At 40.1% G+C, this 23252-nt stretch overlaps 2 protein-coding genes across 4 annotated transcripts; one reads left to right on the top strand and one right to left on the bottom strand.

Moving 5' to 3' along the window:
• Positions 1-2070: 2070 nt before the first annotated feature.
• Positions 2071-14470, bottom strand: LOC125705812 (cytoplasmic dynein 1 light intermediate chain 2-like). Of its 2 annotated transcripts, none has more exons than XM_048972090.1 (13): positions 14321-14470; positions 13378-13451; positions 12638-12754; positions 11897-12127; positions 8117-8280; positions 7234-7327; positions 6984-7119; positions 6666-6777; positions 6057-6116; positions 5621-5662; positions 5275-5392; positions 4920-5042; positions 2071-4394 (listed from the first exon to the last, which is right to left on the bottom strand). In XM_048972090.1, the coding sequence occupies exons 1-13, from the start codon at positions 14410-14412 to the stop codon at positions 4291-4293; spliced, it is 1467 nt and encodes a 488-aa protein (XP_048828047.1). In that variant the 5' UTR covers positions 14413-14470; the 3' UTR covers positions 2071-4290. The 2 variants fall into 2 exon arrangements, with proteins under 2 accessions (XP_048828047.1, XP_048828049.1); XM_048972092.1 differs by having other exon boundaries at positions 2071-4389.
• A 2527-nt stretch (positions 14471-16997) lies between these two features.
• On the top strand, positions 16998-21449 carry LOC125705811 (titin homolog). Of its 2 annotated transcripts, none has more exons than XM_048972088.1 (2): positions 16998-17149; positions 19552-21449. In XM_048972088.1, exon 2 carries the CDS (start codon positions 19560-19562, stop codon positions 21060-21062), a length of 1503 nt encoding a protein of 500 aa, XP_048828045.1. In that variant the 5' UTR covers positions 16998-17149; positions 19552-19559; the 3' UTR covers positions 21063-21449. The 2 variants fall into 2 exon arrangements, with proteins under 2 accessions (XP_048828045.1, XP_048828046.1); XM_048972089.1 differs by having other exon boundaries at positions 16998-17167.
• Positions 21450-23252: the final 1803 nt, after the last annotated feature.

The following is a 23252-nucleotide window of genomic DNA, read 5'->3' as shown; positions in this document are numbered from 1 at the left end:
GGGTGGACATCTCAAATCCCCCAACGCTCAACCCAAAGTTATGTCCTTGGTGAAATCTCAACTCACATACGTTTGCACGTTGTTTGACACATGCCGTTCAGTAAGACTATATACATAGGACATCACCAAAAATAAAATAAAAAGAAATACATGTAGTGCGGATTCAGTTTTATTGGAACCGGGAATTATGCTCATACTTGAAATACTCCTTGCCTTTGCCAGGTTACAAATCTGCACGGGGTATTAAGTTAAAAAAACGTGGTCAGTAACACTAGTAGATATCAACTTCTACATGTACACAAAAACTAATCTATAAAAGTATATTTAAAAAATCCACCTCAGTATTACACGAGGATACAGTCATTGACAAAAGTCTTGTCACATAAGGACATAGTAACATAAAAAAGCATATAACTTTATACCTAACCAATCAATTGTTACAATAAATGGATCAATTTAATGCCAAGGGCTTTCAGATTAATAACTGGGTGCAAAATGAAACCGTCAAAAAAATTTCCTGATGTTCACAGCTTGTTAAAGTCCATAACACCTGTTTTTGCAAGGGCGAAAGTCTTGTCGTGTCTTTTAATGATTCAACCAATCACAGATTAGAAGTTCACCTGTGACAAATACTGTAATGAACATAATCCCAGGTGTGTATAAAAAGAGCCCCAGCACACCAGACCATCATTTGAAGTGCAACCTGACTTCTGTGCAACATGCCAAAGATTCAACCCCAGACCAAAGTGCTGATCATCAAACACTTGAAGACCAAGTCTGTGGCTGAGGTGGCAGACATCGTTAATGTATCCAAACATCTAGTGTCGAGGATAAAAAAAAACATGAAGAAACTGGTGATGTTCATGACAAGCCCAGGTCAGGCAGACCCTGTAAGTCAGTCCAGGGCCAACCCTTTTTCAACTGCAGCAGTGCTACATCAGAACTGGTCACCAGAAACCGCTGTGTCTACAAGAACAGTTTCTCGAATTCTCGCATGCAGTGGTCTCCATGGCCGAATTAGTGCTCAGAAACCAGCATTAACAAGGACACAACAAAAAAAGCGTGTTGAATTTGCCAAGGCCCACAGCTTGCAGCAAGGATGGACAGTGGCGAAGTGGCAGAAGGTTGATTTTTCTGATGAATCATCCATTGAACTGCATACTAAATGTTGCAAATACCGTTGGAACCCGCATGGACCCACGATTCACCCAGAAAATAGTCAATTTTGGTGGAGGAAAAATCATGGTTTGGGGCTACATCTAGTATAGGGGTGTTCGAGAGATCTGCAGAGTGAATGGCAACATCAACAGCCTGAAGTTTCTAGACATTCTTGCTGCCCATTACATTCCAAACCATAAGAGAGAGCAAATTCTGCAGCAGGATGGCGCTCATTCTCATACTTCAGCCTCCACAAATTCCTGAAACTGAAGAGGATCAAGGTGCTGCAGGATTGGCCAGCCCAGTCACCAGACATGAACATTATTGAGCATGTCTGGGATAAGATGAAGGAGGCGGCTTAGAAGACGAAACCAAAGAATCTCGACGAACTTTGGGAGTCCTGCAAGACTGCTTTCTTTGCCATTCCAGATGACTTCATCAACAAGTTATTTCAGTCATTGCCAAGATGTATGGATGCAGTCCTCCAAGCTCATAGAAGTCATACATGTTATTCTTTTTTCCAAGGCACCATGACTTTATGTTCTGATGTTATTGTAGCATGTTTGTGTATTCTACATGAAGTATATTTATAATTTCTACATTATTTTTTGTATATGACAAGACTTTTGTCCAGGCAAAAGTTGACCTTTCTGTACTAATTCAATGATAAAACTCAATGAATGATGCAAAACTTTATTTTGGTATAATAAGCGTAATCTAGAGGGTTTTGTCTTTCTTATAAGCCATTTCTGATTCCAACTGATTAACTACATATCAAGTTATTATTTGTTGTTCTTACAACTTGGTTAAGTGACAAGACTTTTATCAGGCACTGTAGAAATCAGTGTCATTTTCCATTTTAAAATGTCAAAAACTTTTCTAATACTTAAAAAATGCAAATTTTCATTCAAGCAGGATGTAAGATTTAGTTTATTGGAGCCAAACATACATATTTATGGCAAGCAGACTTCTTTCCAAGTAATATTAAACTTTCACTGGAAATTAAATGCAATTTAACATTCAATATGAAAATTTTTGGTGGGGGAAGCACCAGCTATAGCCTCTTAGAAATATAGGGAAGCAGGGTTTGAGTCCGAGCACAAGACTGCTGCCTAATTCCTGCAGACAGACTCTTTACTACACAGTGGTTCAGACAACATTATTGCAAGACGACATACGGAGAAGTGGAAAGCCTATGTGAACAGTCAATGAAATAAGACAATGACAATGAAGGGATGGCAGACATTTTACAAAAATTCTTTACCAAAACCCATTACCCTAGGAATTCAAAGGTTGAAACAGTAATATTTTACAAAACCCAGTTTTCTAAAATTTGTTTTTAATACAAAGGCTGTGTTTAATCGTTATGAATACAACTTTAGGTCAAACATAAGTTTACTGTGCTGTTTACAGCAAGTAAAGCCCACTAACTCAGCAAAAATGGCCAGTGTCTTAAGGCTGATGTGTCTACCTCAGATGATCAAAGCTGTGGCGTGTGGGTTTTTTTTTTTTTTTTAACCTTGAAGTAAAAATTATTCACTGCTATTCATTAACCACCAATACTAGGTACTCGCATACTTATTTTACCTTTACTAGCTAAACAGATGGGAAATTACCAAATACTGAAAAAAGTAATCTTTGGTTCCATGATCCAATTCTTTTCTTTAAAAGCACCAGTGCATTTCATGTCTTGTATTCAGGCTTATAAGTCTTGCATGTTGGTTCATTACAGTGGTGAAACTGATGTAATGTTAATAGTTGAAAAGCAAAAAAAAAAAAGTCAATATACCTCAGATTTCCTGTAAAGCTGATATCTTAAATATTCATACCAAGGCAGTTATGAGAAGGTGGTTCCCAGCCCAGAGCTCACCTACTGCAGACATCACCATCAAAATTATACATCAGAAATTTCTAACTGCTATACCAACTCACCATCAACCATTGCAAAGAGGTCAAACTTAAGAAAATCCCCATGAAGTGCTTTGTGTAGGCTAAGGGAATGTTTTAGCATCTAACAATGACAAAAAGCTATCACGTGATTGACTACAATTATGCCACAGACTGATCAATTTGGCCACAGTGTTCACTGATGCGAGGGAGGGCTGTTCTCACCGAGGAACGTACTGCTATCATTCTGGAAGCCTGTAGAAACAGTCACTTCATTTAAATTCATTCTTTTTTAATTTTTTTTTTAAAAAAGGGCATTCTGCCTATTGCTCAGATATTCAGACCTTTTCATCCAGGCACTGGTAATGAGAAATTCATTATAAACAATAATCAAAAGGCTAAAAGTCTGTAGTACAAAACCATAAATATAAATTTGGAAAACTGGCAAAAAAGTGTACTGTAATAAATGTTCTCATTAGGCAAGCACCTCTACAATGAAAAATGTTCAATAAATCAGGCACTTGGAGTTATAGCAAGTAAGGGCCCCTACCCACCCAACTCTGTAGCCAAAAGATCCTCTTTAAATACAACCTGACTTACCAAACCTGACAGATTTTTTTAAATATCTGAAATTTGTATCCATAATTATAAGTAACCACATTTTATACAGTGACTGATGTAATAAATTGCTTATATTTACAGAATTCAAAACAAAAATGGTGCCATCACTGTCTAGCAGTTGTCTTGATTTAAACAGCATAACCCTCAAAATCATACCAGCCAATATGTTCATCACATTAGTGTTATGATGTCAGGCTAGTTTAACGTCTCGAATAGCCCCAAGGTTTCTCCTTAAAACATTTGGTGCTGTCAACAGGATTTATTTTTAATACGATTTCTGTATGCATCGAATGAAACTGTCAAATTACAAATGAAAGCTCTTCATTCCCAATTAGAGAGTACATTTCGGGTCTGTTGGTATGCGCTCAAACACTGAAGTTCAGCCATCTCCTCGGGCCGAGGCACATTTTGAAACGAGCCTTGTACATCCGTAGTCCTACCTTTATACTCCACATCTTCCACTTTCACCTTCCTCTCTCAACAAAATCAGACCTGACCGTGGCATCTCATCATTAGACCATCATCATCTACTGTTCATTGATACGCATTGGGAATTTGGTCATTTGCATTTTTTTGTTTCAGCGTGTATTGTAGCATTTTCAATGGGTGACCCTGTGGGTGAGATCATGCCTCATTCTCCGCTGTCGTGTTAGCCGTTACCATGGAGTCCGGTTTGCGAGTCATTCTGTCCAACTCTGCCTGAACATCAGTCAAAACTGGCTTCTGCCCTTAAAAGAAACATTAAAAGAACAGTAATTTTATTTGGGGGTGCCATGAAGGCCTGCATCACAAACAAAGCAAATCATGTTTAAATGTAAATTCACATTTAAATCACACTCTTCACTTATCCACATTATTAAAATACCCAGAACATATCCCTGTTCTATACTGATGAAAAAATGTCCATTTCCCCCTGACAATTTCTGCATCAGTTTGTCCCAACAGTTCATCCCAAGCTCTGTAAATAAGTAACAACCACCGAGTCAAAAGGCGGCAGGAGAAACACCATTTATCATGGTATAAGCCCAGGTTAATGAGGAAGCAGAAGATAAAATACCAGAAATGAGCAGGAGGAAGAGACCAGTAGGCATGGGAGAGCAGGGGGAAGATCAACAGGCAAAGAAGAACAGGGAGAGGAGGAGGAGACCAATAGGCACAGATGAGCAGGATAAAGATCAAGAGGCAGAGAACAACAGGGAGAGCAGGAGGTAGAGACCAGTAGGCAGAGCACATGGTTGAGAAGAGTATCTCACCGGTTTTCTTGACTGAGCTCTGGACGGCTCCCCCACCAGCACCAGGGCTTCCAGGGGACCCAGTCTTTTTACTCAGCAGGCTATTGAAGAAGTTGGCCAGGACACCCTCATTTGCAGCAGCACCTTGGAAGATTGGGGGGAGGGGACGTTCAACAGATTATAAAGGACTACCATTCATAGAAAACAAATATGATTCATCTTGATGTTATGTAGACATTATCTACATTCTGTAAATCTAGTGCATACGAATCACCAGAAACCCCACCACCCACTCACAGATTACCTGTACACCAGGCATTCGCAGGAGTTCCACTACAACACACATTTCTACAGTCGCACTTAAAATAGGCCCTACCTTTCATATTTGGGTCGGGTTTTTTGACGGTCGTCATGGGCGAAACACTGGCAACGTTGGCAGGTCCTACCCAACCGGCGGGCCGGGGTGACGTTGACACAGGTCGAGAGGGCGATTCCTGTTACAGAAAGAGTGAACTGCCCTCTTTAAACATCTGCCAGTACATTGACCTGCTGACAGCATTCATTAAATGACATTCATTAAATGACATCGGTTTCACAAAAAAAATAAAAATCATACTATCTGAAGAGTGATGACCACCAAATGCACCAGAAGGGACCAAAAATGTAATAATACAATGAACTGTATACGATGCAAGAGCAGCATCTGTGCTGGTATCACTCACCGTTCCTCTTGTTAGTGTGGCCGGCTGTTTCGCCAACAGCGACTGCAACAGGAGAGGTGATAAAAACACAACAAATTCATGAAATGTATAAACATTCCTCTAATGAAATCCAAGACACACAAAAAATTATGGATTCTCTACTGCTAAGACGGGGGCTCTGTGGGGCAGGGCATGTGCCAAGTCTGGAAGGTTGTGGGTTCAAATCTTACATCTGGAAGCATAACAATATTACTGCTGGGCCCCAAAAACTGTTTTAAGAGCAACGGAAAAATGGCTGACCCTACATTGAGCCCAAGCTTCACTCTCTCACCTATGTTTGTCTCTCCCTTAGGAGAGCAAGAGGGGCATGCGAAAAAGAAGGAATTCTTAAGTATTTCTATATGTACAATGGTGAATAAGATATCATCATTAGTGATACTCTCAGGCCTCTACTCACCTGCTGCTTCATGAGGAATACCTGGTCATCTTCTGCATTCACCTCTTTATCATGAACCAACTGAATTGATACAGGATGGAAGGAGGGAGAAGGACGGAGGCAGTTAACACAGTAAGAAAGTATCATAAATCATGATCCTGAATATGTAGAATTTGAAAACCATGAATATCGACTGACCACGCAAGGCATTTCATTATGGCATCGAAACAGTCAAAAACAGCCATTAAAACACTAGTTATGAAAATCTGAACTATTTGCAGGTGTTGCATTTGCACAAACACATAAGGTAAGGTAAGGAGCACGCACTGATTATAGCACACACCTGCCACACAACAAACCATCTCAGGGATGAGAACCTGAGTGCAGCCCCGCAGTGGGTAATACCTCAGCACCACACTAGTCCAAATGGAACAGTGTTTGTTTTTTCCGATGACTGGAGTGCCAATCCTGCCATCAACCCCCAAATTTCCCTGTAAGTTGGAGGACTTCCTTATATGCAGTACGTGGGGGAAAAAAAAAAAAAAAAAAACTGTAGACTAGCTAATAGCTTTTATGGTGTTTTTTTTTTTTTTTTTAAAAATGAGTGGGAAACTTCATAAAGCTCATTACCTTTCTCACTGGAGGTTTCACAATAAAATCTTCAAAGGGATCATCCACTTTAACCATGTTGAAGTTTTCATGCAAAATACCGATTTTCTTCTCATTATCCCAACCAGTTGGACTATGGAAGATGGGAGAATTAAATTAATTAGAAACAGAATAAAATCCCTATAGCTAGTGGTCCATAGCTCTGTGCTTCCAATTGCTTGCAGTGTTAATGGATAAATTGATAAAATATTACTTGGTCACATTTACCATGACTTAAACCAAGTGTTACATTTAAAAGCAGGGGCACTTGAAACCCAGAAGGAAAGATAAGTCACTCACATGAAGACAGCGTCCTTCTCCACCACCAAAGCAGGTGTGGAGAACTGGAAACCATACAGTCTATGGACAATATATTTATAGAGAAGGTCTAGGTTCTTCTCTTCTTTGACAGAAGTATAAATCAAGGCAGCTCCATCTACAGGGCTTGATTAAGGGCAGATTCACAATGGAATTTCAAAAGCGTGAGGGTGAAGGGGAAGTGGTTTATTAAGAGATGGGAAAGCCAGTGCAGCTGACTATGAAAGGATACATCGAAGGCAGAAATGTCGAATGTGGGATTGAATGAAGTCAAAGTGCTCCTCTCTGTAGTCATGCTCCTTCTCCAAAACACTCACTGTGTCACACTGAGAACAAGGAGCACAATACAACAGAAAACTTTCACTCAGATTCAGGCCATACCTTTCTAACAAAGAGCTCAGAAGTTCCTCCCTATACAACGATACAAGAGCAACTGACACTTCCTGAATTTAATAAGCACCAGAGGCAGAAAGTTCAGGTCCAGAAAGTACAAATCCAGACCAAGGTTTTATTTCAACCAGCCAGTAGAATACCCTGTGGCTGTGACCTTTAGCCTCAACTGGTGGGTTGAAACAAAACCTTTGGTCTGGATTTGTACAAGGCCTTACCCTGAAGACCGGAGTATTTCTTATCCTTTTTTAATCACCCTTGCCTTATAAAAGTAGTTACTGCAAACACAACAGAATTCAGAAACTTTGAAAGTCAAGAATGGATATCCTCCAAGCAGTGGAAACCATTCCAACACACTTGTACAGGACATATCGTGTATGCAAAAAAGCATATGAGAGGTCAGAATATCTAGTGGAATATTTCTTTGCTTGAAGCAGCTACTATGGAAACTGAATAAAGGATAATATTCATCACGAAAACTGTTGCCTTTCAGGCACAACTGGTAGCAGACCTCAGAAAAGAGGGATGATCAGGCAACAAATCATGAAAGCCACAGACCAGAGGACACAAAGAGTCTTTTGTAATTTTAAGCAAAAAAATATTACAGCCCAAGAGTCATTGGGACACAGCAAACCTATTTCTAACTACAGGTTCAAAAGATATATGGAATGTCCTGATAAGAAGTGAATCCCCAAATTTTAAGATCGGAAGGCTTCTTGACTCACCTTTGTGCAAACTACTAACACAGGAACACCCAGATTGTGCGTTAATACATTCTCCCCTAGTGGCAACACCACCGTCTCGTCTGTGCCGCTGGAAGGGATCCGTCTCTGTGGTGAGCCTAGGGGGGCCTCCTCAGGTCCTGTGTACTCCTGAAAGTCTTTCACCACTGGAAACATACAGACAGGAATGACTTTCACTGATCAAAGATACTGATGGCACCCACCACTGCAAAGCTATGAAATGCTGTTTATAGTACTTAGTAGTCTTAACCACAGTATGAATGCAGCAAAGTAAAGTCAACAGCATGTTTGTGAAGTACTATTTGCCATACTTGTGGACAAGAGAATCAGCTAAATAAATGGCTGAACAATTACTTGAGCCATGATAATTGTGTTTATCATGGGCAACAGCCAGTTTCATAAAGAAAATCTTTTAGACATTAAAACATCTTAAATTTTCTGTGCTGCAGTATAATTCTAGTAGAAACTAGACATCATTCACAGAATGCACTGCTTATTCAAACACGCACAGTCAAGCACACAGCTCAATTCACAGCCCAATGCAGAGCTAACCTGTCAGACACCTACCCCACAGACACTCAAATACTCCTGTGATGCACCTCAACAATGAAGCAAAAGCTATCTTGCTTAGCCTACACATCAGTCCCAAGCTCCTTTTCTGAAATGATTTCATACTTCTCCATGGAGAACAGCCGGCAACTGGAGGATGATTACACCTCTTTGCTGTTGAAAACTAGCCCTCGCTTCTCTGCCAGTACATTCCACGCAGCAGGTAAGCACTTTCAGGACAGATCACTAGGCTTTTTTTCAGAACAACAGGACTGGATGCTACTTCTCTACTGCCTGTCATGTCTCTCACAGGAGGAAAAACACTGTTCTGTGCTCAACACAGAAACAGAACATTATCTGCTCGGGGGCCCACATAACACATAACTTACCAGGAAGCACCTTTTTAGCGCAAGAAATGCATGAAACGTGACATGCTACGCAAGGGAACTCATAGTCTTACTATTTTAACGTGGGGAGAACGCTGAATCTGTGTGACAGCTGTGTGGTAATAAGCTCAGACATCTGACAATACAGGGTATTTAAAAAAAACATGTCCAGGAGCTTCCAAAACTCCCTACTAACATTCACATAGCTGATCCTGGAGTTTGAGATCACAGCCCCACATCTGAAACAACCAGGGAAGATTATATTTTCCTTAGGTCTCTTACAACACTGAAAAGGTCCGGAATATGCCAATGGCTTCTCAGTTTCCAACTCATAATTTGTGGTTGCCAGAGTCAGTCTGAGAATAGAGTGATGGCTGACCCAGAATTGTAAAAGGACACTGGTCCCAAGGAAACCAGGGCCTTTGATGGAGGCTCCAGCTGCTGGGACATCGCTTCCAGTGCTAAGCAGAGTGCTAAGCACATATCAAACAGAACCTTAGCATGACAGCTGAGAGCCTGGTGGAATGGCATCCACAGGGACTGCTTCACATAAGGGACACTGCAATTAGGACTACAATAGGCTTTCTGCTAGAACCAAATCAGCATGGGAGTGGAGAACCTGGTGGAATGGCTTTCACAAGGCTGCTTCACAGGGCCACTTCCTACATTCTCCATGCACTTACAGTGTGTTGTATTTTTATTCAATCAAATGAAAAACTGGGAACTGATATCCTGAGAGAAAAACTGTCAAGGTCTTTGGTTTCCATAATACTAAAGTGATTATTACACAAATAAACCAAATAAAACTTCTTGGGTTAAAACATGACAAATCACTTGACTGGTTCTTAAAATCAAAGTTAGATCACATGGTTCCTGGCTGACTGCCCAGCAAAAACACTGTTTTAAAACCCATGACTTTTGCGTTGAAAGTAAAGCAAAAGAAGGCAAAGTATCTATGAGCTCCAAGTCAATCACAGCCTGAGTAGGTTGGAAACAAAGCAGATTGCAATTCATCTTTTACAGTTTCTCCATTTTTCTCTATACAGAGGGAATTTGCAAAGTAATGATAGGTTACTACAAGTACAACAGAACATTCCGACAGTAAAGTTTTATAATTCTAAGTATCAAGTGCATAAACTTGGGGCGGCATGGTGGTGCAGTGGTTAGCACTGTCGCCTCACACCTCTGGGACCCGGGTTCGAGTCTCCGCCTGGGTCACATGTGTGCGGAGTTTGCATGTTCTCCCCATGTTGTCGTGGGGTTTCCTCCGGGTACTCCGGTTTCCCCCCACAGTCCAAAAACATGCTGAGGCTAATTGGAGTTGCTGAATTGCCCGTAGGTGTGCATGTGTGAGTGAATGGTGTGTGAGTGTGCCCTGCGATGGGCTGGCCCCCCATCCTGGGTTGTTCCCTGCCTCGTGCCCATTGATTCCGGGATAGGCTCCGGACCCCCCGCGACCCAATAGGATAAGCGGTTTGGAAAATGGATGGATGGAAGTGCATAAACTTAACCTTACTAAATATAACCTTTATTACATGTTGAAATGGAAGCCAGAAACTTCATATAGTTACAAAACAAACATAAATGACACTCACATGTTACGTGTAGAGTTGAAGATTTGATTTACACACAGGTATGAGTCAGTGTCAGTTCAAAAAAGCACACGATCTCCAGAATTTTAACGATGTCACAACTTACACACAATACATGAGTCTGGTCTGAGATTAAAGGGCCTTAAAGACAGTTTTCTCCTCCCTACTTGGTTTTGGACAGTGCTAGAATGACCTCCCCCCCCCATATCCTCCTCCACACTGTGACCCTGGTGTCAAGAAACATGATGCAACTCCCTGCAAGAGCAGTAAACTGGATCCAGTCCCTTTGTCTCGCCATCTCCCCGTACAATGACGTCTCTCTCCATCCCCCGCTCCCCCACACCAACCCCCTTCTCCAGAGGAGGGCGCCAAGTTGCTGCAGTTACAATGTCACTTACGAACTTGACCCCATTTTAAATCCTTACACACGTCTGTTACTGCAGGAAGCCAAGGGTGTTTGGCCTATCAGCCAAAAAGCAGGAGTGGTGCTTTCCTACAGACCCCAGAGACACATTAGTAAGAGGAAGGTAGTGGCTCCAGCAGACATTTTCCATGGTCCTTCTTAAACTGTCTGATCTCAATATTCGGCATTTTAAAACAAGGAACCGATTTAAACCGAACAACGAACACTTCACCACCACATTTCCTCTTTCTATCTTCACACACTGATGGTATTTTCCAACAAAATGAGAGTAAAACCCCTTTTGTTTTTTTTAAAACCATGGTTCTGTGTAATTATTCAAAACAGCTGACACGTACTTCCGCAGCTGTTCTAGTCACTCATTTTGAGTTCAAATGGCCCTTGGTGACTTTCAGCTTTCTGTGATGAATTTAACAGGAAAATGTTTGTGTTAAACCCTGGCTTCTTTTTCGGAAGAAGGAAAAAAACAAATATGAGAAACATCCTGAATATTTCTGCTATATGCATTTCAGTGTATATATAGCATTCCAAACCACAGTCTAATATTAAGAACACCACATATTACATAGGATGTAAAAACAAATGTCAAAACAAATCCTAAGGGTTGTTTTTCAGCATTAAATACAGTAAAACACTGACACTGTAGTGCAGTAATCAAGTACTAAAGTGCAGTAATCAAATCTTCAACTCTGGGTAATTACACAAGTAATTCCATTTATTTTGTGGGTGTTATTTAAGTACCTTGGCTTCATTTGCACAAACCTAATGTTCTCATTCACCAGGTTCATAACCAAAACAGCAATGGAAGACTCACACTTCAGTTCCAGCTCCTTTAGTTCCTCTGGTGGGATCCTGAGCTTGTCCACCTGGTCACGGAGGACACTGGCCCACTTCTGAAGGGACTCCATGATGTTCCATGGGCGTGACATATCCACCACAAACATGGCCAGAGTGTCCCTCAAGGACTCCCCTGACGCAGCAAATTTCAACAGACCTTTGTGATAGAGGTCACCATCCAAGATCCACACATTACAACGTGTCAGATCTGTAAATCACAGAAATTCAAACACACACTCAATCTCAGAAAGTAACATTCAATGTGCTAAACTGTGTCTTTGCACCACACTGCTCAATACCAAATAAGTATCCATCATTTAGATAACACCATTGAGTGGATGCCAATGACCACACTTTACTTTCCAAAAAAAAAAAAAAGAAAATCTCCAAAAATTAACACAAAAATAATTCTGCACTACTGCATATGACTCATCGGGATGGTTTTTAAACCAGCAAATAGTTCATATGTACTTTCAGAATTAAAGATTTATAATGAAAAGAATTCTTTAAAAAGGCATTAAGAATATGTAGCAGTGTAATCGATTATAAAAGAAATAATTTACATTACAGAATGAACTGGAACATCACTAAAAATCATAAATACATTAGATTGCTTCCACAAGTAAAATGCTCATTGCAAAGTCAAAGCATCCTGCATATTATTCTATTCTGGCAGTAAAAGCACACACCCCCAAGGCAGGCAGACGCTTAAACCTACCATCTCTATCTTCATCGTGGACATTCAGGTACAAGTACTCAAGCCCTCTTCCTTTTTTATTGTGCTCAGCACCCTGGAGCTTTGCCATAAGGGTCGTCTTTCCGGAACCATCTTCTCCTGAAAACCAAGTACAGAACACCAGTAATTTTAAGACTGGAAAAGGCTTTCATGACCTGCTTCTTGCTTTCTTATGAGAAAGACACATACTGGCGTGAGAGTGAAGTTTGGAGACTGTGCAGTCAGCATGGGCCCCCAAGCAGTGTTTGGGGTTAAGAACCTTACAAAAAGGCCAAACAGTAACATAATAAAATAACCAACATGGCCATGCAAAGACTTTTTGAGAAGTTTAAAAAGGGGGGCACTCTGTACCGTTAAAGCTTATGCACAAAATCACATAAAATAATTTGGTGATCAGGTACCTCCAATGAGTCCCGTTTCGGCACATGATTGATAACCAGTAGTTTTCAATAATATTATCCTACCTTTGTCCAATATTATTTATGGAATTTAAAAAATATTTAATATCACTCAACTAAGAACTCTGCAAACTACTAATTACAGAATCACGTCTCATTAATATATGGCAAATATATTAATCGAGGCAATAGCAAAACAATGCATTTTTCTACATATTACAATGACATTTCCTGTGAATGTAGGGCTCCAAGAAAAACTGGCAATAACACTGCACAGGTAGACACAGTACACGAATTTACATGCAGTGTTACAGCGTTACTCACCGAAAACTAAAATATTTTTCCCAGACGGTAATTTCGAGCTGGAGCGGGTAGAAACGTCGCTGAGAATGGAGTGCCTACAGCGGGAACACTGTTATTGTCACACAGCCTTCTACAAAAAAAAGCATCAGCTACAGAGGCTAAAATAATTTACCTCCGTTTAGAAACCAAACTCTGAAGTCAGTTCTACCGAAATGACATATCTTATTTGCATCTTTTTATATTGTGTCAATTTCGACCGAGATCTATGTATTTGTTGCTGTAACGCCCCCAATTTCCCTCTCGATCAATAAAGGTTATATCTGTTTATCTATCTATACGTCTCTCTTTCCATCTAGTTCTTCATCTACATTTATATCCTTGTCTATCGTCCATCTATTCAACACAGGCTTTGTTCTGGCTCAGCGTGCTAACTGTCAATAGCGTTAGCATCATGATATCGACAGGCCAGGAATCACCACATGCCGGTAAACCATTCTCAGAATTATGCTTTTAAAATTCCCATAGAGGAGATCGCACTGATTATTAACAAGCGCTAAAAACCCCTTTGTAGTCACTTCTGCCATCTATTTCTGTGGGAAGTGTCCACAATTTTTGGTTGAACTGCCGCTTTACATAGAAGGGTGCACTGACAGCAGGTTACAGCCCAAAACAGACTCACGCAGGCAGCGAACGCTGCGAAATGGGGCCCGTCAGCTATCACGTACATTTATGAAGCTGTGGAGACACTGGTGTTGAGACATTAAAACAGAACACCATGTTGGTCATGGGTTGCTAAATCCAGTCAACTAACATAAACTAGCCGAATTAGACACTGTTTTGAAGGGAGTGCGGCCGGCCCCACGGCCAAGATGCATCAGAATTTTAAAGCAGGACAAGCACAGAAGGTAAATTACATAATGCACAAACAATAAAACGAACAACGGTAAATCAGACTTGTACGTGCCATAGGTTCTGCCCTTCCTCGTCTTCGTTATTTTCTTTCGTATCTGTAGCCCCAGACGTGCAGAGCGGTTTCTTCGTTATTACGGGCGCCATCTTGTTTCTGCATCCACAAAGAGAGGCGGCAACTGGGCGCCCAAGGACCCCGGCAATGTGCACTTCAGCATTTCTGTCAGGCTCCTCCCAGCCGCCGCATCACATTCTGACTTGATATCTAACGTGTCTGCACTTGCACTGATTTGGAAAATCTACCGAAGCATACAACCGTTGAATTCAGACTTCATTTTTTGATCAGGAAATAAACTAGACAGCCCTACCTGTATCGCATAACCGAGAATGATGTCATCACTCTGAAAGGACAGTATAACTACTAAAAGATCATTTATGGTCCAGTTTATTGGCAAACCTGGCAATAAATCAGTGTCAGTGTGTCAGCTGAGCGCATTAAATGTTTCAGTTTTGTTTTATCACAATAATTTACCATATCAGATATAATGAAAAACTAAAATATATAACAATAATACACACTTGTAAACAAATACAAAGAAATTAAATAAAACAAAGTGGGTTTATTGTCCTGTGTTTCTATGAAAAAGTGTGACAGCTTTAAAAACAGTAAAGATATTGCATGTAATCTACTGATACTAAAAGTCTTAGTACATCCATCCATTTTCCAAACCACTTATCCTACTGGGTTGCGGGGGGTCCGGAGCCTATCTTGGAAGCAATGGGCATAAGGCAGGGAACAACCCAGGATGGGGATACAGCCCATCGCAGGGCACACTCACACACCATTCACTCCTACGGGCAATTTAGCAAGTCCAATTATCCTCAGCATGTCTTTGGACTGTGGCGGGAAACCGGAGTACCCGGAGGAAACCCCACGACAACAAACTCCGCATGTGACCCAGGCGGAGACTCAAACCTGGGTCTCAGAGGTGTGAAGCAACAGTGCTAACCACTGCACTACCATGCCACCCCAGTCTTAGTACAGTAAATGATAAAAACACTAATATAGTTCTTTGCAAAAGGAATTCAGCAATCAATTTAGATCAAATACAATACAAAACAATTACATATGTTATATTTATTAAACAGGCAGTAACTAAACAGTAGCTAAGAAAAAACTAAATGATATATCCAATCTAAATGTTTAGTCATGTTTTTCACATTCACAGACCAAACGCATCACTGATTCCAGCAGTTCAGCTCAACGGCGCACCGTTCGATTGTGCAGAGGTATACTGTAATTAACAGACTTTGTCAGGCAAAACCCAACGTTTAATGTGTTTTTGAATCATAACTCAAATTCAAAGCCCTGCAGCTATCACATGTAAGTGAAACCAACTTAGCCACAGGGCCACTAAGTTCTAGCTATGAAATGTATCACGATGGGCCTCATTTATCAATAGAGTTAGTATCTATTCATAAGCACTGCAAGCTATTTGCTACACTGAAACACAAGCAATACAGCAAACAAAGAGCTACAGACTTTCTGAGCTAGCTTTCAGAAAATGGTGTTATGGTTAGATTTTCAGATGTATACCTAGATGAGTTTCTTGCTCCAAAATGTGAATCAGAATGGTATTTTCTAATGAATTCTAGCTGCCCTGCCCCTTTAACTGTGTAGCACATTTAATATATTATCAAAAAGTATTTGTGTGTTTGGCAGTTTGATTAAATTGAAGTAATTTGTCAGCTACAAAAGTACTTGCAAAAATATTTCACATAATAAGCAAGTAATATATTTTAAAAATATGTAACATATTTTACTCTGCAGGGGCAGCATGGTGGTGCAGTGTGGAGGTGGGAAGAACCCAGGATGGGGGGCCAGCCCTATATATATATATATATATATATATATATATATATATATATATATATATATATATATATATATATATATATATATATGCATCAAAAGCGATATTAACTAACTGTATTGTTAAAAAAGAGAGACTTTGAGTGCTTCAGTATGTATTGTGGAGAGGACACTCCTATAGGGTCGACCTTCTGTAAAATCACAGTTTCACAGTTTTAACACTAGAGGCCACTCTATCCATATTAAATTACACACGCAACGTTCTTGATATCTCCGACTGTCTATATTTATATTGATATATTATTGATTTAAATAGCATGTAATTTGAGGTAGAGTCAGTTAACCTCACTCTGACAGCTGTCAATAAATAGCAATAAATATAAAATTCATTGAGTATGGTCTATAATTGGGTCATGTTTTACACGTCTGTGAGAGAAATGTTCAAAGCAGCGGGCACTAAAAAATTTATCGTGAAGCCACAACTGCAATGGCAGCACCACTAATTTTACCACTCCGGATGGTTTAGATGAATAATTTACGAACAGTCACTTTAAAGTTTTTAGACCCTTTGTACGTTTAATTTTGCCACCATTCTAGAACAATTACCACACATTTTTGGATAATAGTCACTAACTTGGATATAGAATGAGAACTATTATATTACAATAGGCTAGACTCTTGAGTAAAGGAGTCAGAATAAAGTTGCGCATTTGGATAATAATTCAAAAAGGGAAAATGCTTGCTGTAGAAAGGCATGGAATCGGTGAGGACAAGGATAATGACTGATGGGTTTCTAATGGTGAATTTGTCCAGGGAGGGGCCAAGGGGTGGGAGTTGCCTATAACAAAATCCGCATAGCCCTGGAAGAGTGTACCTCTGGGAGTGAATAGGAATGAGTGCAGCTGTGAGTCGCCAGCTTGCTCCTTGCTCAGTCCTGCAGGGAGGTAGACAGGACCGCCGACTTTTCTGTGCCAGTCTGGATTTTAAAGTCTCACTTAAGAAGGAAAACAGGTTGGTCTGCTTTACAAGGTGTGCTTTTTCAGATTACATTTATCGGGGAGTAGGCCTATATTGAGAATTTTTTGCACCGCGTGGTGTGATAGCGGTGCTAGTAAAGAGAGAAAAAAATGATCAGATAATGAAAGGAGAGGATCGCATCGCTCCTTTGTTCTCGTGCTGTACATGTGCTCTTTTTTAAAGAAAAGTGCAAATGTAACCATCCAGGAATTCATCACAAATGTTCTCTTCAGTAATAAGTTTATACAATATAACGGGTGTCTCTCGGACATTTCTGCGAAAAAAAATCTGAAAAAAAGATCAGCTTTCTGGTGTCTGTTTGATGGAGCAAACCGAAGGTGTGGTTCTTTGACAGAACATGAAGTCAGAATATATTGAGGAATAACGACAAAGAAGTTAAATGGGAAATGTTTTTTGTTTAGTGGCTTTTAATAGACTTTATTTATAGGCTTTAAACTAAAAAGTCTGGTCACTGCAGGTTATTTTAAGAGGATTTCAATGTAATTTATCGTTAAATGACATCATGCCATTTTTTTGTAAACCATTAGCGTCGTTAAATTTGGGTCTGTTATTATCAACGAGCTCATACCTGATATTTCTGTTCAGTATGTTTGTTCACTCGATCGTCAACATCTTAAACAAAGTTGCAAATTTGGAAAGCATTTGCAGGTGGCTCTAAAGACGGTTTTGGATGGAGCGGGGAGGGGCCGGGATGGTGACAGGGAGCTTATTGTGGACCTGTGAATGTATTCATTATTTTCAACCTTAAGATCTAGCGCTTAATTAAAATCAGTGATCACAACACCATACCCTCATTATCCAGAGGTCTAGTTTAAGAGTTAATTATTGTTGAAATGTGTTTGAGATATCACGCTGACTTTACTTTCTGAACTACCTGCCCTACCGCAGGCGGCGAAATATAACGTGATGGAATTTCCCGTGCTTCCGTTTGGATTTAAGAAATCGATTATTTTATTTATTTAATTTGTATTACCACAGTGTTAAAAATAATTCGGATCTACCTATTTCATTCTCTTTTCTTTGTTATCAGGTAGCCTATAGGCACTAGCAGCCTACTGTTGTAGTAAGAGTTAAGTACATTAAAGTAGCCTTGCAGGAATGTACTTCGTGTTCATTTCCTAGGCGTGATTGGCATTTCTCTTCACAAATACGTGGGCCTATAGTTACTCTCCTGGCACCTTTATGCCACATTCTTTTTTAGAACTCTCTTAAATTCCCTTCATATATGCATTTTAAACACGTGTTATGTATCTCATTTTTCAAACTTTACAAACATTTATTAGAAATAATTTATGACTATGAAGCAACGCTGTGGCTGATCGCTTCCAAAAGAACCGTGGTAGTTTAAACCTAGTGTCTGAGGTAATCCTGTTACAACGGCTCACCGCTTCCTCTTGACTGCAGTACTAAGGACAGTTCCTTTGGTAATTACGGGGAATTGCAGGTTTAATGATTTTGCCTAAAATAATTATGCGATCTATTTGCCTAAAGGGAAAATAGGCTCATTAATTTAATTGACTGGATAATTTTATTAAAATACTGAATATTAATATGCTAAATATTAAAATCCACGTTGCCTAATCTAAAAAGTTCCTATTAACCTAGCTAAACTGAACATAGAAACACTAGATGCCTTCTTTCTTAAGTTCAACTCATTATTATTAGGCTATTATTAATTATTATTAATAATAAAATAGTATTGGATCCTGGGTTGACATTTGCCAAGAAAAAAGTAAGATAGAGTATTCTGTGTATGAGGTTTAATGTGTTTTTGTTGGCGTGTTTAAAAGTGTAAAATATGATGTGTAAAACGAAATTCAACCAACATCTCATTTAATTCTTTGTCGATTTAACATTTTTTCTTGACCTTCTATTAGTCTCATTTACTCTAAACTGTATGACATTTTATAAATGTACTGATACATTTAAGTCTAGCTAAGTATGTCATTACACAAATGCAAAGCAACATGGTGATTTAATTATGTTGCTGTCACAGTGCTTCATAGTTTTCTGCTTAAATGTATTTTTTATCTTATCACTGAACCTACAGTGTTTTTGCAATGTTTTCATATTGCACATACAACATACATTACGATTCCAGTGGTAATACTTCCCTTTGGCAGTTAAGCAGAATTTTCTTCAGTAATATGTATCTTCCCTAACTTCTTGTGCAGTTTGAACTCTGTTGCAGGAAAGAGGCAGAGGACACTGGGAATATGGCATTTATGATCACAGGGCACATTAAATAAGCAGTGTAAAGATGAACTTTTACAACATGACACAATAAATTCGAGGGTGTTGCTTTCATTAGGTATATGCTTAGCATTGGTTGCTGCATATATATCATGCAATTAATCAACTGTGATTTAATTTAGGAGGCAATATGGGAGGTAAGCTAACCAAGAGGAAGAAGGGCTACAATGTGAATGACCCAAAAGACCAGAAGGAGGAGGCTGCAGGGAGACATGCCGGGAAGCAGAATGAGGAAGATACTTCAATGACATTTAAACTAAAGTCAGAGTCTGAAGCTTCAGGTGCTTCTAGTACCATTGTGGATACTACAGCAGTGGAGAAAGCTGCAGTGGAGGCTAACAGAACACCACAGGAAACAAATCCACCAGAAGAGGCAGCTCCTGAAGCATCTCCAAAGGAAGTACAGGAAGCTTCAGCAGGAGGAGAAGCTGCACCCCTCATGGCAAATGAAGAGCTGAAGGCTGCAGAAGCATCTGCAACACCTGAACTGAGCTCTCAGGTCAGGGATCCAGGACCAGAGGTCTCCGGGACAACAGAGAAAGAAGTTTTTTCTGAACCCCAACAATCAAGTAAGTCATCTCCACCAGAAAGTCAAGACGTCCAAAGCAGACCTGAGGCAGCAGAAGGCTCTGTCACATCACCAACGGACGTGACAATCGAAGAATCCAAGGATTCTGAGAATGAAATTATTGCAAAAGCCACAGAAAAAAAGTTATCATTCACTGAGACAACAGCACAGGACCCAGACCCAGGGTCTGTTAATCAGGTACAAGGAGATTCTGCTGAACTGGAACAGCCTGGAACATTCAGCACTGCGATCAGCTTGAATTCCAAGCCAGATTTAGAATCACGCAAAGATCCCACTGCATTGGCTGTAGCTCCAGAAATTAGTCTGGGAGAATGTTGTTCATCTGTCCTTGACGATCCCTCCGAGATTTCAGCAATGGTCACGGATACGTCAGTGCACCACAAACCCTGTGTTCCAGAATTGGAAAGCACTCCCCAAGTTTTGCATGATCCCGAAGATGCTACTGTTGATTCCAAAGTAAGTGAGGTGGTAGAGGCTGAAGGAAACCCAGTACCAGAGGAAGCAGAGAATATACAGGAGGCTCCCATTTTCCAAGCCAGCCCAACACTTGACAAGGCTGAAGGTCCTAGTGAAAGCACTAAAGACACTGAGACAGAAGCCAATGGTATTCCTCAGACCACTGTTTCTGAATCATTTACCTCTGTTGATGAAAAGATGGAGGAAATAGGTTTGCTTGAAAAAGTGGTGAATAGTCCTACAGAGGGGAGCTCTGAAGCGGGTGAAAACCACCTGTACGACCGCTCAGAAGGGGTTAGCACAGAGGCCATAATCACAGCTAGTCCTTCTGAGGACGTTGCTCTGGGTGAGAAGGTGAAGCATGAGAACGGTGAGGTAGAGGACGTCATATGCTCAACACCTGAGCTAAGCAGCCCGTGTCTGGAGCAGGCCGACAAGCCAGCTGCAGACAAACCCACCAAAATACAGCAGGAGTGTGTCGGCAGCATCAGCGAGTCCCTCAAAAACCCAAATGAGGCAGAGGATGGTGAATTCCTGCGGGAGACACTGGGAGTTGCCGATGCTTCTCAGGCCCTTGAGCTTTTTTAAAAGAGTAGCAGATCCACCTGATAATTTGCTAATTTTAATTCAGACTTAAGAAAATTTAGAAGTCTGTTATAGTGGTTCAGTCAAGAGAAAGATGTTAAAGAAAAACATGGATTAACAGCTGGAAAATAAGTACTTGCTCCTGTATCCTTTACCTACACGGTAATTCATAATCAGAAATGTCGAAATAGAATGATGATGATGGACAGTTTATATTCAAGAAAAGGTTTTGTGCTTTGTGTGCTTAAACTGGCTTAGCATCACATACAACATTAATAGTAATGGTAGTAACAATAGTCTGGTCTTTAAACTTTGTGTGTCTTTCCATAAACAAGACAAAACAAAATCACAATGGCATTGTTTTGAAATAAAGCTTTACTACAGTTTAAATTTGACTCCTTGGGTTATCTTCTTAAATGCAATGAAGTATGTAACTGGAATGATTATCAAGTTACCCAGCATCTACCATTCAGTCCTAAAAAAGCATGAGGACACAGTGCAATACCCCTATTTCTAAACTACATTGTAACCTTTTAACAAGAATGCGCTCAGCCTATTCACAACAGGGAAAACGTTCAGGGCTAAAAGCAGTGCTTCTGTGGACTACTTTGTATTTTTGATCAGCCGCTATCATGTGTGACAACTACCAACATTGCGATGACATGAGAAATGTGTTGGGGTACAGATCAGATGGGATGCCAGTCCACCACAGGGCACATACTTACAATGAGAAATTTGGAGGTAGTGATTAGCCGGATCACGGAAACCTGCCAGAACGCAGCAACCGGCCAGAACATGGGGCCCAGTTTTCCAGTGATGTCAAGGATGCTGCATAGCTACCATTCCGTGCTCCCTGTCCCAGTGAGTCATCTTCTGCTCCCCATCCACACAGACAGAGACTGACGCACAGCGCTTGAATGACAGACAATGCAGGGGAATGTGTCAGTCCTTAAATGATGCCAATGTCTAAACGAAAAGAGCACTAGAGCATAATAATGATACCACATGATAAAGCATTTATCATAAGTATGACATTGAAACGTTTAAAATTTTATCTGGCGAAAGGACAACAGTGTGTGCTTGTTCACCTAAATGTACACTACACAGATGTATGTTCATGCGCAGACTGTAGAGTGCAGTTTGTACTGAAAATGTTCCCGTTGCTGCCCCACGGTGTCACTTGTCCCTTGTTGTCCTGGCTCCCTACTTGTGTACCTGTTGTGTTCTACAAATAGGTGGGCCTTCAATATTTAATTAGGAATGGATAAAAGTAATACCTTTCCTTATTTAGCTGTTTAAAATGAATTTTCCCCCTAAATAAAACACTGTATAATTTACTATTTTCCCTTGGATGTGTTTTGAATATATTATCTATGCACACAATAAATTTTATTAAGCCTGCAGTCTTAATAATCCATGTCAGACATTTTAATAGCTGCAATACTAGCAAACACTGCAGATTATTAGACCAAAATTAATGGTAAAACCATATTGATTTCTTTGCTTAACAGCCAAGCAACAGATGTGCTCCTTAAAATTTGCAGCATTGAAGAGACACATTTTAAATAAGTTGTCCTTGACTGATTGCTATATTTTTTCATAAATTGGGTGTGGGAGTTGTACTCTGGGATGCGTAAGATACCCAAAAAAATGCCCACTTATGGAAATCGCTCAACACCTCCCCCCTTATCCCCCAACACCTAAACGGCGTGAGTGGCCCAAATTAAGAAGAATTTCATAGCACTGATAATAATGGTATTATAAAGCATCAGTGAAGATATATTCTTCACAATCGGATTTTTGGAGTCTTGGCACTGCCCGAAAGTCGGTGGTGACTTAAATGTCCAATGAATGCCAAAATGTACAATGTTTCCAAGAAATTAATATGTCGTGATGGTTATTGTTGCCTTTTTAAGCCATTTATACATGACAGAAAATGAAATGGATCTTTCCTAATTATGGAAACAGATGCTGGAGGCCATTTACAAGTCTGGAGAGAATGAAAACTCCAAAAATCAAATCTCCCTTTGTGGGTATTTAACTCTGTCTGCGATGACCTTGGCTTACAAGATGGCCATGATCACATACCTATGTCACTGCTTGGGGTTACATAAAAGTACGGAGAAGCTGTTGCGGTGAATTATTTATAAATCACATAAAAGGTAGAGGGACAGAGAGAATGAGAGGCTATCC

The sequence above is a fragment of the Brienomyrus brachyistius genome, chromosome 13 (assembly GCF_023856365.1).
Source record: "Brienomyrus brachyistius isolate T26 chromosome 13, BBRACH_0.4, whole genome shotgun sequence".
In the NCBI taxonomy this organism is placed as follows: domain Eukaryota; kingdom Metazoa; phylum Chordata; class Actinopteri; order Osteoglossiformes; family Mormyridae; genus Brienomyrus; species Brienomyrus brachyistius.
Note: the sequence above shows the minus strand (reverse complement) of the source record. Positions and strands in the feature narration are given on the sequence as shown.

Coding starts and splice junctions, on each gene's coding strand:
- LOC125705812 (XM_048972090.1), bottom strand. CDS start 14,412: ATGGCGCCCGTAATAACGAAGAAACCGCTCTGCACGTCTGGGGCTACA. Junction 7,328..8,116: donor TGTTAGTAGTTTGCACAAAG/GTGAGTCAAGAA, acceptor CCTTGTTCTCAG/TGTGACACAGTGAGTGTTTT. Junction 4,395..4,919: donor GAGCTCAGTCAAGAAAACCG/GTGAGATACTCT, acceptor GTTTCTTTTAAG/GGCAGAAGCCAGTTTTGACT.
- LOC125705811 (XM_048972088.1), top strand. CDS start 19,560: ATGGGAGGTAAGCTAACCAAGAGGAAGAAGGGCTACAATGTGAATGAC.